The following is a 14342-nucleotide window of genomic DNA, read 5'->3' on the forward strand; positions in this document are numbered from 1 at the left end:
GACCACAATGAATGAATACCTTTCTTCTTATCCTCAACTATAGCTAGCTCTGATTTAGTAGGAAACCAAATAATTCAACTCCAAAGAAAAACATGAAACAAGATTGCTGATTCAAGATTATATTTTGCTGACTATTGTAGACAAATCAAGAGAGTCAGATTTATATGAACAATTCATGATCTAATTAAAAGAGCTTATAAGAAAGTATCTGGAACTTTATTACAATAAAAAAAAAAGCAACTAGCCATAATCTATATTTCCTCTCCTATGATCACATAAAGCGGTGATTCTGTCATTGCAAAATGCAGGCAGAACATTCATCATTGAGAATGCCCCCCTTTTTTCATTCCTAATATAAATATGAATCGTGTACATCTTTCACTAGCACATTACCTTGGCACAGCTAGTGGCTTGGGAGGAGAAAGTAACCGAACCTCTGGTGCAGAGCTCGGGAACAGTACGTTAAGCTTGTGCATCAAAACATCTGCCTTTGATGGTATTTCATTCAACAAGAACTGTTGGACAATAGGCTTCTTGAACCACTCCAGGACTGAATCCCCTGGAGCCCTGAGCACGACCTTGCTCACCTCAAATGGTGACTCCACCGATTGAAGCATCTGAGCCACAACCATCTTCAGCGTGGGGCCTGTCACCAACTTTATGCGTCGAGGCACTACACCATAGTACAGCATCCTCTTCCTAAACCTATGCAGTGTATGCACCACGGACACCAGAGCTGCCCCCACAGACAAGTTTCGCACGTCCAAAGACCATGCAATATGCTGGTCAAAGACAATAGCCTTGGGGAACAACTTATTCTCATAGGCTACCTTCCAAACACATCTGGCTCGGTTCATCTGGCCCATTAGCACCAAGTAATTCAAAAGCACATTAACAAAGTATCTTGCGGCACTCTCTTCTAATTCATAATCAATTTCCTGAAAGAACTCCCTCACAAACGATAGCACAGGTTTCTTCCTCTGCTCTGGTCCAGTGAAGAGCCCACACATGAACTCATGAGCCCTGTGCTTTGCCGAACTCATGATGTCCATTATAGCCCGCTCATTCTTCTCGTCCTTGCAGCGGACCAAATGTGCAAGAATTGAAGTGTAGAGTATCAAATCCACTTTTGCAGCTGATCCCACATAGGTCTCAAGCAATGGCTGTGCAGAATCATAAAGCCCAGCCTTCATGCAAGACTCAAAAAGCTGCCTTATAATGAAGTTGTTGGTCCTGATTCCAGCAGAACCCATGAATCTCAGCCACCTCAAAGCCAGCTCTGTCGACCCACCCTTGATGTATATCATCAGCACATCACTGGCATTAACATCCACAGCAAATCCAACAGCTTTCATCTCAAGGAGAACCTTTGCAGCCAAGTCCAAAAGTTTCTTATTAGCAAGAACGCTCAACAGGGATGTAAAGGTACTCAATCCCGGCCGAAGTCCAGCATTGGTCATCGAATTGTAGAGCCTCATTGCAGGGTCCACCTGTCCAGCAGCAGAGTGCATCTCAATGAGGCAAGCATAAGTGGATGGTGTTGGGAGGAACCCTGACCTCTCCATATCAGCAAAGATGGAGGCAGCCGTCTCAAGCCGCCCCGATCTGGCATGGGACTCGACCATCATCGTATACAAACCAAAATTTGGACGAAAGCCAGCACCTTTCATCTCGTTCCAAAGCTTTAAGCCAGCATCGAGCTTCCCGGCCTTCACCAAAGACTCGATCATGGATACATACATTGTGACCGACGGCCTATATCCGACTGACTGCAGCTCCTGGTACAGCCCCACTGCTGCATCCAGCCGCCCAGCCTTCCCCATGGAATCCACCAGGGCCGCATATATCGGGAGCCCTGGCCTGCCGGAGCCTTCCTTTGCCTTCATCTCTTGGAAGAGACGGAGGGCAGCATCGAGCCGACCAGACTTGGCAAGGGCAGGAACCATCAGATCATAGGTGGAGGCATCGAGCGAGCAACCGCTACTCGCCATGGACTCGTAGATCTCGAAGGCCTTAAAGGGCAAGCCTTTGCATAGGAAGAGGGTGATGAGAGAATTGTAAGTCTGGGTGTTGAATTCCCTGAATCCGGCGTCTCGTAGTTTCTTGAAACAGGAAAAGGAGATCTCCAGCTTCGAAGCCTGGCACAGATACTGGACCACGAGATTGAGGGAAGAGGAGAAAGATGTCAAAGAGGGCTCGGCATCGTCAAAGGTGGCAGCTTTGAGGATGTCATCGAAGAGGGACTGGATGGCATCGAAGTCAGCCGCAGAGAAGAGACGATCGAGGAGGAGGGCATAGGTGGAGTCGGACGGGGCGAACCAGGGTTGGCGGCGGGCCCAGCGGAAGAGGGAGAGGGCCGGCTGAGGGTCAGCGGCCGGGAGGGCGGCGAGGGCGACAGAGAGGAGGGAAGGGTCTGGGGGGAAAGGGAGACGATCGAGGTGGGCGTCAAGGTCGGGGCCCCAGCGCCAGCGGCGAGCGAGCTCGACTAGCTTAGAGGCAGCGGCGGAACGGGGGATGGGGCGGAGAAGGCCGCCGTCAAGGACGTGGGCGTCTCGGCCGGGCTCGGCGGGGCGGAGGCCGCGGCCGGAGCAAATGACATCGCCCGACTCGTCCAGGTAGACGATCTCGTCCGTCCATTCGGCGGGCTCCGACGACGGAAGCGGGCCTTGGGATTGGGAAGAGGAAGGGGAGGAGAGGCAGCGAAGTGTAGGGTTTAGGGTTTTAGGGTGGCGGAGAAAGTGAGGTAGAGGCTGAGAGAGGTTGAGGCTGCGGAGACGGAGAAGCATTATGAGATTGATCGAGCGACGGGAACAGAGCAACAACGGCCGGAATTAACCTCGTGTAAGTAGGGTTTAGTGGAGCCCGCCACCTTTCGTTGGAGCCCACGAATGTTGTGGGACCGGCTCTCTCTCTCTCTCTCTCTTATCCGTTCGATACTCCAGTACATCAAAAGCTTAGGCAGCACCGACGAAGTGGCGAAGAGCTACTACAGCACACTGAGGTCAGCAAGTGTGTTCGGTTCCGACCCAGTAATGCTTCGCATGCAGCTCCTCCCCGCTCGCCTCATAAAACCCAGAGCCATCCCCTCTCGTCCTGCATCCTCCGCACTCCTCTCCTCTTCCTCGCCCGCCGCCGGCGCTACCACCACCTTAGAAGATGTCGCCGCCAACCGTAAAGGTCATCCCTTTCTCTCCCTGCGGCTACTATTTCCGCTTCTTGATCTCGCTTTCTTTCGAGCTCCAGCTGTTTGATGATTTGCTCGACTAAAATCACTTCCTTTCATAAATTGAATATGTCGTCCTATTTGATGTGAAGAATTCGAACACGTGTCCTGTTCGATGTTATGTTCCAGTGGGACTGAGGTGGTCTTTCTCACTGCCTCATCGTCAGCTCTGTTTGCACCTTAAGCTCCTGATGGCTATTACAAGGTGGAAGTTCTGCAGTAGAAAGGATCATGCTTATTGGTAATTGCTTACGAAGCTGTGTGATTTATCAGGTTTGGCGAAAGTTGTCTTAAAGAAAGGGAAGACACAAGTCTTTAAGAATGGAAATCCCATGGTTTACAGCGGTGCAGTTGACAGAATCATTGGTAGGCCTCCTCCTAAGACAGGCGATGCTGTTCTGGTGGCAGATGGATCAGAGAGGGCAATAGGGTGGGGTATGTACAATTCGGTGTCAATGTTCTGTGTCAGACTAATGCAATTAGAAGAAGAGGTGTCAAGGTAACTATGTTGCCCCGCACAAACAATGCTTGCTTTGTCAGCAGGGAGGCCTCTGCACTCCAGCCTCCTGTCAGCTTAATGCACCAGCATATTCTTTTCTTGATGAACTCACAGGGATCCAAGCTATGCACTGAACATGGAGAAGCTGCTTGAAGCAAGACTTGATGCTGCTGTAGATTTACGTCAGAGCATGGGACTTCCTTCGGATGACACAAATGTATATCGTCTAGTGAACAGTGAGGGGGATAGGTAGGAAATCCATATTGTAGCTTCTAAAGCTTTCTGTCAATGCAGCAGAATATAGCATGCTTTCGGCTCTGTTCTTCATCTATTGACATTTTCAACCGATAAAACTATTAGAACTATATAAGTTGCAACACGGGATATATTGACTTAATTTGTGTTTGATATATTCAGAATCTTGATTTCTATGCTTCTTTCATTTACTTTTTCAAGTTATATTTATCTATTTCTTCATAATGATGCTTTAAGTGTTTGTGGAGGGCTGTCCAACTTGGCTTTTTCATGATCACTAGATAGATGAATGCAGGTTGTCAGGTTTAATTGTGGACGTTTTTGGCGATGTTGCAGTAATAGCCTCATCTGCTGCATGGATCGAGAAATATAAACAGGAAATTGAGTTCCTTGTTGGCAGAGTCAGAAATGTAAACCATATAAAGTGGAGACCTTCAATTGATATTCTGAAAGAAGAAGGACTCGAAATATCATATCAAGGAGACCCTGGCTCTTCTTCATTCCCTGGAAGAGTAAAGGTATAACATCAAGCTCTCAATTTGCTGCTTGTTTTTGAGGATCCAGTTTTGATAAATTTTGTCATAATTTCTGAAAATAATGTATGGACAGTAATGAAATTGGAATAAATGTATTTCTTGTTTTTTAAATATCATTCTTTGACAATATATATAGCTTTGTTACAGAATGACAGTTTCATTTGTGCTGGTTTTACTTTTTTAACCGCCGTCGTCTCAAACTGTTTAATTGTCCTGTAGGAATATAGCTAACCCTTCCTTTAGGGGATGATGCTTTATCCTCAGACCAAGCAGCACTACTTCAATATTCTCAATCATTTAGTTGTAGTGAGTTACACATATTTCCAGACATAATGATTGCAGGAGATATTTTTGGTGTCCCATTTCATATGTTTAGCTCATGCATTGTCACTCCTGTTAACTAAGGAAAAATTATCTGGTCTATGATTTGTAAATTTGCCCTGTATATAAAGTCTTGACGATGTTCCATTTCTTGCTAAGTCTAAAATTTGATTTCTAAGAGATTCACAGTGTCATCATTTTTTTAAGAATTATTCTACTTGATATTATCCTGTGCAGTTATTTAAAAGTAGGCATTTATAAGAATTTGCACATATGTGATTGAGCACATCATCTGAAATCTGCTACTTGAATAACTTCATTAGTTATGATGTTTCTCATTCATGTTTCTCGTGTTAAGTATGTTTGTCTTGACTTTTCTCCCAGTACAGCCTAATACTTGTCATTGACCTTAATTTTGTTAGTTTACCTCTTCAAACACGCGTTTACATTAAAGATTTGCAGCTTGTGCTTGCAGGTCATGGAGAATGGCATATGTTACTTAATCTCATTAGAGGGACAGAAAACAGGGTTCTATGCAGATCAGCGTGAAAGTCGTCGACTGATTTCATCTATTTCAAGAGATCGGAGAGTCCTTGATGTTTGCTGTTATAGTGGTGGTTTCGCATTGAATGCATCATTTGGTGGTGCAAAGGATGTCATTGGTAAAATACTGTAAGCCCATAAACTTAATTGTGAATACATATTGTTTGAAAGATGCTAAGCGTACTTGTACCATCTTAATTCTAGATGGATTAATTTACTTATACGAGTCTTTGTATCAATTAGTATTCATTTGTTTGTATGTAATGCCACATGTTACTGCTAAAATTGCTTCTTAAATAAAAGATAAGTTTAACTATATTAATCTGCTTGTTTTCAGGAATTGATTCATCATCACCTGCCTTGGAACTTGCAAAAGAGAACATCCAACTCAACAAATTGGATCCAGGAAGGATCTCATTTTTAAGAGAAGATGCAACAGAGTTCATGAAAGGTGCTGCTGCCAGAAATGAATCATGGGATGTGGTAATTTTGGACCCTCCAAAATTAGCACCTCGAAGAAAGGTAATCTGAAATCTGTTGCTTGTTAATTTGCATGCAAGGAGGTAATTTCTGATAGTTCTAACTATGTGTACATCTGACCTGAACTTATAAGTGCCGATAAATGAGTTATCTAGCCATGGTACTTCATTGCAATTTAATCTTTCCATCTTACCAACATAGTGAAGAAGTGAAGTTATTTTGAAGTCACAAAACACACCTTGAGGTTTAACTTTTGTTTGACTTCATTAAGAAAAATCTAGTAAAATTCTTGAGAAAATGAGTGACAGACTATCACATCCCTTTGCAGTGAGATGGAGTAAATTCTCTTAGCAGATATTATATAATTGATGGAACATCACTTCATGTAGCCAGCAAGCCTCCTATACAGCCTATGCGCATGCATAGCTAGTGTGTTAAATTAGTAGCATTGGCTCATCTAGTCTGCATTTATGTGCATATTCACCTAATTCGAAGTTCTTGCAGGAAAAGCCTGCTTACTTGGCTTATATTTCGAATTAAATTACTTGAATTTTAGAACTTACTTTCTTTTCTCTTAGATATATATCTTGTATGGTTCCTAACAAAGTGTGTGAGCCCTGAAAAGTATCTACCAGTGTAACATATTTGACTGACATTTTCTTGACATTTAATATGATATGACGATCGGTTTTCTTATATTTCTTTTATCACTCCTGTCTCTCCCCTCTTTTTCTTCTAAAAGTTGAGTTCCTTGTAGGTGCTACAAAGTGCATCTGGCATGTACAGAAATCTGAACTCATTGGCCATGCAAATCACAAAGAGAGGTGGTCTACTAATGACATGTTCATGTTCTGGAGCTATGACACAGAGTGGGTTGTTCCTGCGTGTTCTTCAGGCAAGTTACATCTTCAAGTATCATGCTTTTTCACATTACAAACATGATGGGAACATTCACCATTCACATGAGAGTCGATACTAGTGAATTTTGGTGCTTCATGATCAGGTTAATTACTACTAAGCTTTTCGATGTCGAGTTCCATTTACTTTAAACCATCTGGTAAAAACAACAGTCAGAAGCTACTTCGTTCACCAAGTAAGCCATAACTATGACATAGAGTGTCTTGGATAACAAGTGAACCGATGATGTATAATTTGTTTGCACAACTAGAATTTGATTCATCCATGCAATCGATGAATCTTTTGTTTTGTTCAGGGTGCTGCATCGATGGCAGGGAGAAGAATCACAGTCTTGCGTCAAGCTGGCGTCGCATGCGACCATCCGATCGACCCCTCCTACCCGGAGGGTGCCTACCTCACCAACTTCTTGCTCCGCATCCTCTGAGAAGACGGCAGAACGTCGATACGACGGTGACCGGTGACAGTTCTTCGAGGACGAGTTCTTCCTGCATCAACTTCTCCACCATGGTAGACGGGGCACATCGTACATCTTGCATTACACAGGTGCCATCACCGTTTGCAGCACAACAAGATCATTTATGGAGTGAAAGGAAAAACTAGTCAGAGACTGTGGATTTCACTGTAACTCTTCTGATCATTATATTAATCATCATCATCCTTATTTGTTTGCTGTAGTAACGAGCAAATCCATTTTTCTTTGTTGGCAAGGATGGCAAACTTATGTATAAGGTCGCAAGTCTCAGTTTGAATAGGCTCATTGTATGCAAATAAAAAATATAGTTTTTTTTTATGTTCATAAAATTTTAAATATTGTAATTTAATTAATACTCATAATAAGTACGAATTTTATAATCTAATCTGATGAGATAATCGATTCATTAATTTTAAGTCTAATTAATTAATTAATTAATTAATTAATTAATAATAATAATAATAATAATAATAATAATATATCAAACTAATTTGCATAAATTCATTCATAGTCATGTCAACGAAGCCAACAGCAAGGAAAAGGCCCGCAGAGAAGCTTAAATGCATCCGTTCGTAGTATTTGATTTGGCCTCCCCATCCATCACCACATCGAGCTCGAACTTTATCCTTCCCCAACTTCTGTGCCGCCCATCGATGGAATCCCCCGCCCTCCTCCTCTCCCCTCCCGCCGCGAATCCGAACCACCCACCGTCTTCTTTCTCCCCCCATCGCGTGCTTTGGCCGCCTCGCCGTAACCTCCGCCCCCTCGGCTGCAGCCTCTCCACCTCCAGCGGCCGCGCCACGAGGAGGCCGCCGCTCGGCTCCCCGAGGGTCGTCTCCGAGATGGCGTCTTCTACCGGCGGCGAGAGCTACACGACCCTGTTGGAGTACGTTGGGAAAGGAGGCGCCGATGTCGGGGACGACCTGGTGGTCCTGTTATGCCACCTCCAGTACGCCTGCAAGCGGATCGCCGCCTTGGTAGCGTCGCCCTTCAATGCCGAGCTCGGCCGCGACGGCGGAGGAGGTGTCCCGTCGTCATCGTCTTCTTCCAAGAGGGACGCGCCCAAGCCGCTCGACATCGTTTCGGTACCTCCCACTCCTCCTCCATTTCTATCAATTCGGTTTGGTTTCCAAGATTCAATTTTTATTGGGAAAGTTCTCAAGAAACTTGATCTTTCAATCTCCTAAAACATGTTTTGGGAAACAAGTTTTATTTTGGATTAGATTGCCAAGAGAATAGCTTTAGACTTACGCAATGCTCGCTGTCTTCAGAAACAAAGCATCTTTGAAGATTAAAAAAATGGATGTTTCTTGAAACAAACAATGTTCAATTTTGTGAAGCAATTGGATGTTTCCTCCAAGATTGAAGCTTAGACAAGTGTAGCTGGGAAGTGCAAGATTGAAGTCTGTATACAGTTTCCTAAGGGGACTGTCATGTCTTTATCCTGTACAAGTTTTTCTGTGCCACTTCTCTTTTGATATCATAATTCACAGAACATGTAGTTAGTGAATGAAACATAAGTTATATATCACAGAATCTATTACCGCTTGGACAAAGAACATGTAGTTTCCTAAGTGAATGAAACATAAGTTTTATTCTCATAGCATATTTGAATCAGCAAAGAACTATTACCCCTTGGACAAGAAGGTAACTAAATCAACTGATGAAAACTTTGTTTTTAGCATCCATACTTCTCTGGAGTTGAGATCATTATTTAGTGACTCTGTTCTTCTCTATACCATGACAAGTTGACAAATTTCCTTCATTGTCTTGGTCTCAACATCTAATGTTGTTTATCTTGAGTCCTTGCTTGAATTCCAGAAGAGTCACTTGAAAAGTGCCAGTGGATGGGTGTATAAAAGGTTGTACTAGATAAATGTGGGGAATGTGTGTGTTCCACAAATAGTTAACAAATTTGCATTATTTTCTACATAACAACCCCTGTGAAGTGATGGGTTTGTGATCTTATTTTTATGGTAACTAGTTATTGATATACTTCATTATTTTGATATAGTTGTTAATTTTGACAAATGATGGTGTGCAATTCATTTATAGATGTAACTTTTTGGCTGTGTTAGGGTTTGTGGTTAATGGGTTGAAGCATCCCAACTTAAAATCAAGTGACAAATGAAACTGGATAATTCCTTATTCTGTTTAGTTTATGACCTAATTAACTACATGGAATATCTTGGTTAAGTCTATTTGAAGGAAGGATACTGAAAAATTGCACCTCTTAGTGGGTTATTTTAGCGGTGGCTATCTGGCTATCTGGTAGAAATAGTTTTGGCCAATTAGAATACCATTAATTGAAGTTTAAGTATTTATAATTAGAATAATTACTCAGGCTAGTAATGAAGAAGATGAATTAAGGGCTCTACAAAAGTTTTGCAAGTCTTTCGAAACTCATGCTGACAAGCTAAGAAAACCCTAGTCTTTTAAAAATGCTTTGCTTGCTAGGTAGGTTTGTTATGACAAACATAATTTGCATTTAACCTTGTTTAGAACAACACAAATAATAGAGAATTCAAAAATGCTTCCTTGGTTTCCCAGATTTGAACTATCAGCTATATCTAAATGACTGGTTCAATCTTTTCCAACATCTTACAGGATATTTCATCATGCTGTATCTACCTTAAAGCTTGCTTTCTTTCTTTTGCAGAATGACATAATATTGGCCTCGCTTAGAAAATCTGGAAAAGTCGCAGTTATGGCATCGGAGGAAGATGATGTTCCAGTTTGGATAACCGATCACAGCCCGTTCGTCGTCGTTGTCGATCCTTTAGATGGTTCTCGCAATATCGATGTGTCCATCCCAACTGGAACCATATTTGGAGTATACAATAGACTTGCTGAGTTAGACCATCTTCCCATAGAGGAGAAGGCACAGCTCAATTCTCTGCAGAGTGGAAAACGGCTTGTAGCTGCCGGTTACATCTTGTACTCATCCGCCACAATCTTTTGCATCAGCTTTGGTTCTGGCACGCATGCTTTCATGTTGGATCACTCAACCGGAGAGTTTGTTCTTACGCATCCATCAATTCAAGTTCCTCGCCGGGGTAAGATTCTTTCTGTTTAATAGCTTAGAAAACTTTAGCCAAAGTGTCAAAATGCTCAACCTTGTTTGCTTTGTTACTTACTATTATTTGTGTTACGATTTGAGAGAGGAAAACCCAAAACATTTTCATCTTTAACCTTCCACTCTTTCCATCTTTCTCTTTTTTGAGTTCAAGTTATAGATTTGACTAGGATTAATATGGTTTAATGATTTGAAGCATTTATTGTTTTCATGACTGGCTTAATGCCTAAAAGCCAGTCGTAAAGATGGAAAACAAGTTTCATTTTTCACATCCACTCGATTCCATTTTTTCTGGTTGAGACCAAACAAAAGCAATCAATATCTTCCCGGATGTGCAAATTAAGAATCCAGATCATATCTTGGGGTTGTGTTTGTTCTCTCTATTTCATATCTGTACAAAGGACGATAGCTTTGGCACTTCAGGATTTTTTTTATTCTCAACACTCTGTTAACATCAACATAAAAATTGTTAGTTTCTTTTGATAAAAAATTTGCTCCTTGACTCTAACAGTTCGGCATGTTAATGTCAGGGCAGATATACTCTGTGAATGATGCACGTTACTTCGACTGGCCTGATGGGTTAAGGAGATACATCGACACAGTTCGACAAGGGAAGGGGCAGTTCCCCAAGAAGTACTCAGCTCGCTATGTCTGCTCACTGGTTGCTGATTTCCATCGCACGCTCATATACGGTGGTGTGGTGATGAACCCAAGAGATCATCTTCGCCTGGTTTATGAAGCCAACCCTCTTAGTTTCCTCATTGAACATGCTGGTGGTAGAGGCTCCGATGGCAAAACCAGGATCCTATCGATTCAGCCAGTTGAGCTGCATCAAAGGCTTCCACTCTTCCTGGGGAGCGTGGAGGATATGCATGAGCTAGAAAGCTATGACAGCATTCAGCAGAAGATTAATCCCGGGTATGATGTCTGATGCTGATAGCTCATCAATATCGCATTGTGTTTTTGGTATATTCACTGAAGGTTTTTTGTAAATGTTGTACACATGTGAATTTGCAGTATGCAAATGAGTATCTCCTCGATGTTCTACGTTTTGCAGAACCAAACTCTATTGGCAATTCCTGCATTCTTTTATCGTTGTCTTGTCCCCAATTATCTGATAATTAATTGAATATTTTACCCAAAAAATCTCTTACCATTGATTTTTTTACCAAATGGCACGGTCGAGGCATCCCTTTTTTGCACTTGTATAAAAATGTTTTTAATTATTCACTATAACATGATCACATTTGTTATTCAAAAATAATAATTTTGATATTAATTATCATAAAATTTTTAAAAATAAAAAAATCAATACAAATTATATTAGAATCATGGCATATTAATTCTGTGAAATTTTGAGTTGATTTAGTGAAAATTGATCAAGTTACTCAGCTAAATTATATTTCATCAAAGAACTTATTCAAAAAGTTTATTAATTTTGATAATTAATATTATTAATTCTCATAGAATTAAAAAAATATTAATAATCTTAAAATCATATCCTATCAATATTTTATTTTTATTAGCAAATTATACTTAAGATTGAACTAAGCTACATTCGAATCAAAGTACCCATAAAAAAAAATCTCGATTTTGATAATTAATTAACATAAAATTTTATAAAGAATAATCAAAACAATGCAAATCATCTATTGTTTTTATAAAAAATAAAAACATTAATCATCTAATAATCATGTTCTAATTATAAAACTATCCAGTTGCATTTGAAATCAAACCAAGCTATACTCGACTTACACAGAATTTATATTCGATTTGGTTAATAAATTTTTTATCATTTAAAAAAAGCTCTCACATAAAAACTAATACTCTTTAAAGCAAAATACCCAAATATAATTCTAATTTATCACTCCCGTTATATACACGTCTTACAAATATTCCCCCACGCGATTCGGGTGTGAGCATTCAAGCACGTAAGAGAGAAGGACACCTGCCCGCCAATGGAGCTTCGGCATGCATGCAACGTGTTGTCGAACTCGTCGTCTTCCCGTCACCATCACCCCACCCTTCCTCCCACGAGAGTTCGTCCATGGATTCTGCTATAAAACGAACGAGTTTTGGGTTGCGGGAGCAGTTCTCATTTACCTAGGAAGCTTGTTGAAGATGATTCAGGTGTAGGAAATCTTATGGCAGCCATGTTCATAGGAGGATGCACCGGAATGTACAGCAACATGTTGGAAGCCATCCGAAATAGTTCAAAATCATGCATTAAAAAATTAATTTTAGAAACCTTAACACTACTTGTGCCTTCATGTGTGGTTTCAAGAATGTGCTAAATATCGAAAATCGTTTCGCACAAGAAAATCATATTAAACTCAGTTATATCTAAGGCACAAAATAGAGCATTCATAGCTCTAACATTTAAAGAAAAAATCTTCCTCTCAATATCATTCCAATCTTTCAATGGAAGAGAAACCTTTCGAAACCGGATTCTACACTGTTCCAAAAGTTCAAATCGAAAGAAAGCGGGGGATTACGGCGATGTGGTGGATAAAAATGCTAACAAAGCGAAGAAGTACGTGGAGAAGGTCGAGGCGATGGGAGACAGGACCAAGGAAGCAGCGAGCTCGATGACCGAGGCGGCAAAGGAGAAGGTGAAAGAGAAGGCCGACTCGGTGGCAGCGAGGGTGGAGGAGTCCGCAGATGCTGCACGCGAGAACGCGAAGGAAGGCGTGACCAAAGCCAAGGACGAGACCAAGTCTTATTGTAGAGAAGGCAAAGGACAAGACGGAGGAGGCAGCGGCGGCGGTGGGGGAGAAGGCGAAGCAGACGATGCAGTACGCATGTGAGGCAGCGAAGGAGACGACGCAGAAGATCAAGGAGACTGGTGGGGAAGGACGTGTGAGGAGGCACGAGAGAAAGAGAGATCATTCATCGAGTTTGGGTCTTTTCACTTCAAATTATCACAATAATAAAATCTCATCATGCTTCGTTCCTTATTGTCGGAGAAGATTATTCATTGTTTCTATTAGAGATGTATTTATGAGTCGTATTTTGCACCATATGGATTCCAGAATTTTTTATTATATTATTTTTTATTTTAAAATGATTTTTATTTAAAAAATATTTTTATCGACTATTGATAATGTTATCCCATATAGGAGTATGGGAATCAAAAGCTCATAAGTTCCTTAGATCTTTTTTATCTTTAGAGGTGTATTGTGGAGCTCACATGTTCTGAAATGATAAAATCATGTGGGTACATTCATCGTTCAAAGTAAATAATTTCTCGTGAGCTTACGAGCCGCACTAATAATCATCCGACTAGATGATCCCTTATCAATTATATTTTTTTTTATCAAGGATTTTGACATTTTATTATTGATGTCGAGTTATTAATGTAAATTAGATTATCAACTAAATAAAATCATATTATGAATCCTTAGAGATGTTTTTGGAGCTCACATACTCTGAAATGATAAAACCATGTGGGTACACCCATCGTTCAAAGTAGATAATTTCTCGTTAACCTACGAGCCGTACTAATAATCACCCGACCAAATGATCCCTTATCAACTATATATTTTTTTTATCAAGGATTTTGACGCATTAATGTTGATATTGAGTTATTAATGTAAATTAAATTATCAACTAAACAAAACCATATTATCATTTATGAAATCTTTTGAGCTATTTTTGGAGCTCACATGTTCTAAAAAGATAAAATCATGTTAGTACGTCCATCCCATCGTTCAAAGTAGATAATTTCTCACGAGCCTACGAGCCGCACTAATGGTCACCCGACCTAAATGATCCCTTATCAACTATATATATATATATATATATATATATATATATATATATATATATATTTATTTATTTATCAAGGGTTTTGACATATTATTGTTGATGTTGAGTTATTAATGTAAATTAGATTATCAACTAAATAAAATCATATTATCATTTATGAAATTCTTAGAGGTGTATTTTAGAGTTTACATGCTCTAAAAGGATAAAACCATGTGGGTACACACATCGTTCATAATTTCTCGCGAGTCTAC

General features: G+C 40.6%; 3 protein-coding genes across 4 annotated transcripts; 2 read left to right on the plus strand and 1 right to left on the minus strand.

Annotated features, from left to right (window-relative positions):
- Positions 1–181: 181 nt before the first annotated feature.
- LOC135597484 (pentatricopeptide repeat-containing protein At1g79490, mitochondrial-like) lies at positions 182–2861 on the minus strand. Its single transcript, XM_065090465.1, has one exon. It carries the CDS (start codon positions 2784–2786, stop codon positions 390–392), a length of 2397 nt encoding a protein of 798 aa, XP_064946537.1. The 5' UTR covers positions 2787–2861; the 3' UTR covers positions 182–389.
- LOC135585864 (uncharacterized) lies at positions 2838–7453 on the plus strand. 2 transcript variants are annotated; one of them, XM_065090466.1, is made up of 8 exons: positions 2838–3177; positions 3497–3722; positions 3837–3971; positions 4273–4495; positions 5310–5496; positions 5715–5899; positions 6615–6752; positions 7071–7453. In XM_065090466.1, exons 1-8 carry the CDS (start codon positions 2889–2891, stop codon positions 7197–7199), a joined length of 1512 nt encoding a protein of 503 aa, XP_064946538.1. In that variant the 5' UTR covers positions 2838–2888; the 3' UTR covers positions 7200–7453. The 2 variants fall into 2 exon arrangements, with proteins under 2 accessions (XP_064946538.1, XP_064946539.1); XM_065090467.1 differs by lacking the exon at positions 2838–3177 and adding an exon at positions 3196–3428.
- Positions 7454–7799: 346 nt separating this feature from the next.
- On the plus strand, positions 7800–11415 carry LOC103971774 (fructose-1,6-bisphosphatase, chloroplastic). Its single transcript, XM_009385888.3, has 3 exons — positions 7800–8332; positions 9907–10303; positions 10854–11415. Exons 1-3 carry the CDS (start codon positions 7808–7810, stop codon positions 11252–11254), a joined length of 1323 nt encoding a protein of 440 aa, XP_009384163.3. The 5' UTR covers positions 7800–7807; the 3' UTR covers positions 11255–11415.
- Positions 11416–14342: the final 2927 nt, after the last annotated feature.

The sequence above is a fragment of the Musa acuminata genome, chromosome BXJ1-11 (genome assembly GCF_036884655.1).
Source record: "Musa acuminata AAA Group cultivar baxijiao chromosome BXJ1-11, Cavendish_Baxijiao_AAA, whole genome shotgun sequence".
NCBI lineage: Eukaryota > Viridiplantae > Streptophyta > Magnoliopsida > Zingiberales > Musaceae > Musa > Musa acuminata.

Bases quoted from the DNA above. Each gene is read 5' to 3' on its own strand.
- LOC135597484 (XM_065090465.1), bottom strand. From the start codon at position 2,786: ATGCTTCTCCGTCTCCGCAGCCTCAACCTCTCTCAGCCTCTACCTCAC.
- LOC135585864 (XM_065090466.1), top strand. From the start codon at position 2,889: ATGTTGTGGGACCGGCTCTCTCTCTCTCTCTCTCTTATCCGTTCGATA. The intron at 3,178-3,496 runs GTCATCCCTTTC...GTGATTTATCAG, and splicing joins TGTCGCCGCCAACCGTAAAG to GTTTGGCGAAAGTTGTCTTA. The intron at 3,972-4,272 runs GTAGGAAATCCA...AGATGAATGCAG, and splicing joins GTGAACAGTGAGGGGGATAG to GTTGTCAGGTTTAATTGTGG.
- LOC103971774 (XM_009385888.3), top strand. From the start codon at position 7,808: ATGCATCCGTTCGTAGTATTTGATTTGGCCTCCCCATCCATCACCACA. The intron at 8,333-9,906 runs GTACCTCCCACT...TTTCTTTTGCAG, and splicing joins AGCCGCTCGACATCGTTTCG to AATGACATAATATTGGCCTC. The intron at 10,304-10,853 runs GTAAGATTCTTT...TGTTAATGTCAG, and splicing joins AATTCAAGTTCCTCGCCGGG to GGCAGATATACTCTGTGAAT.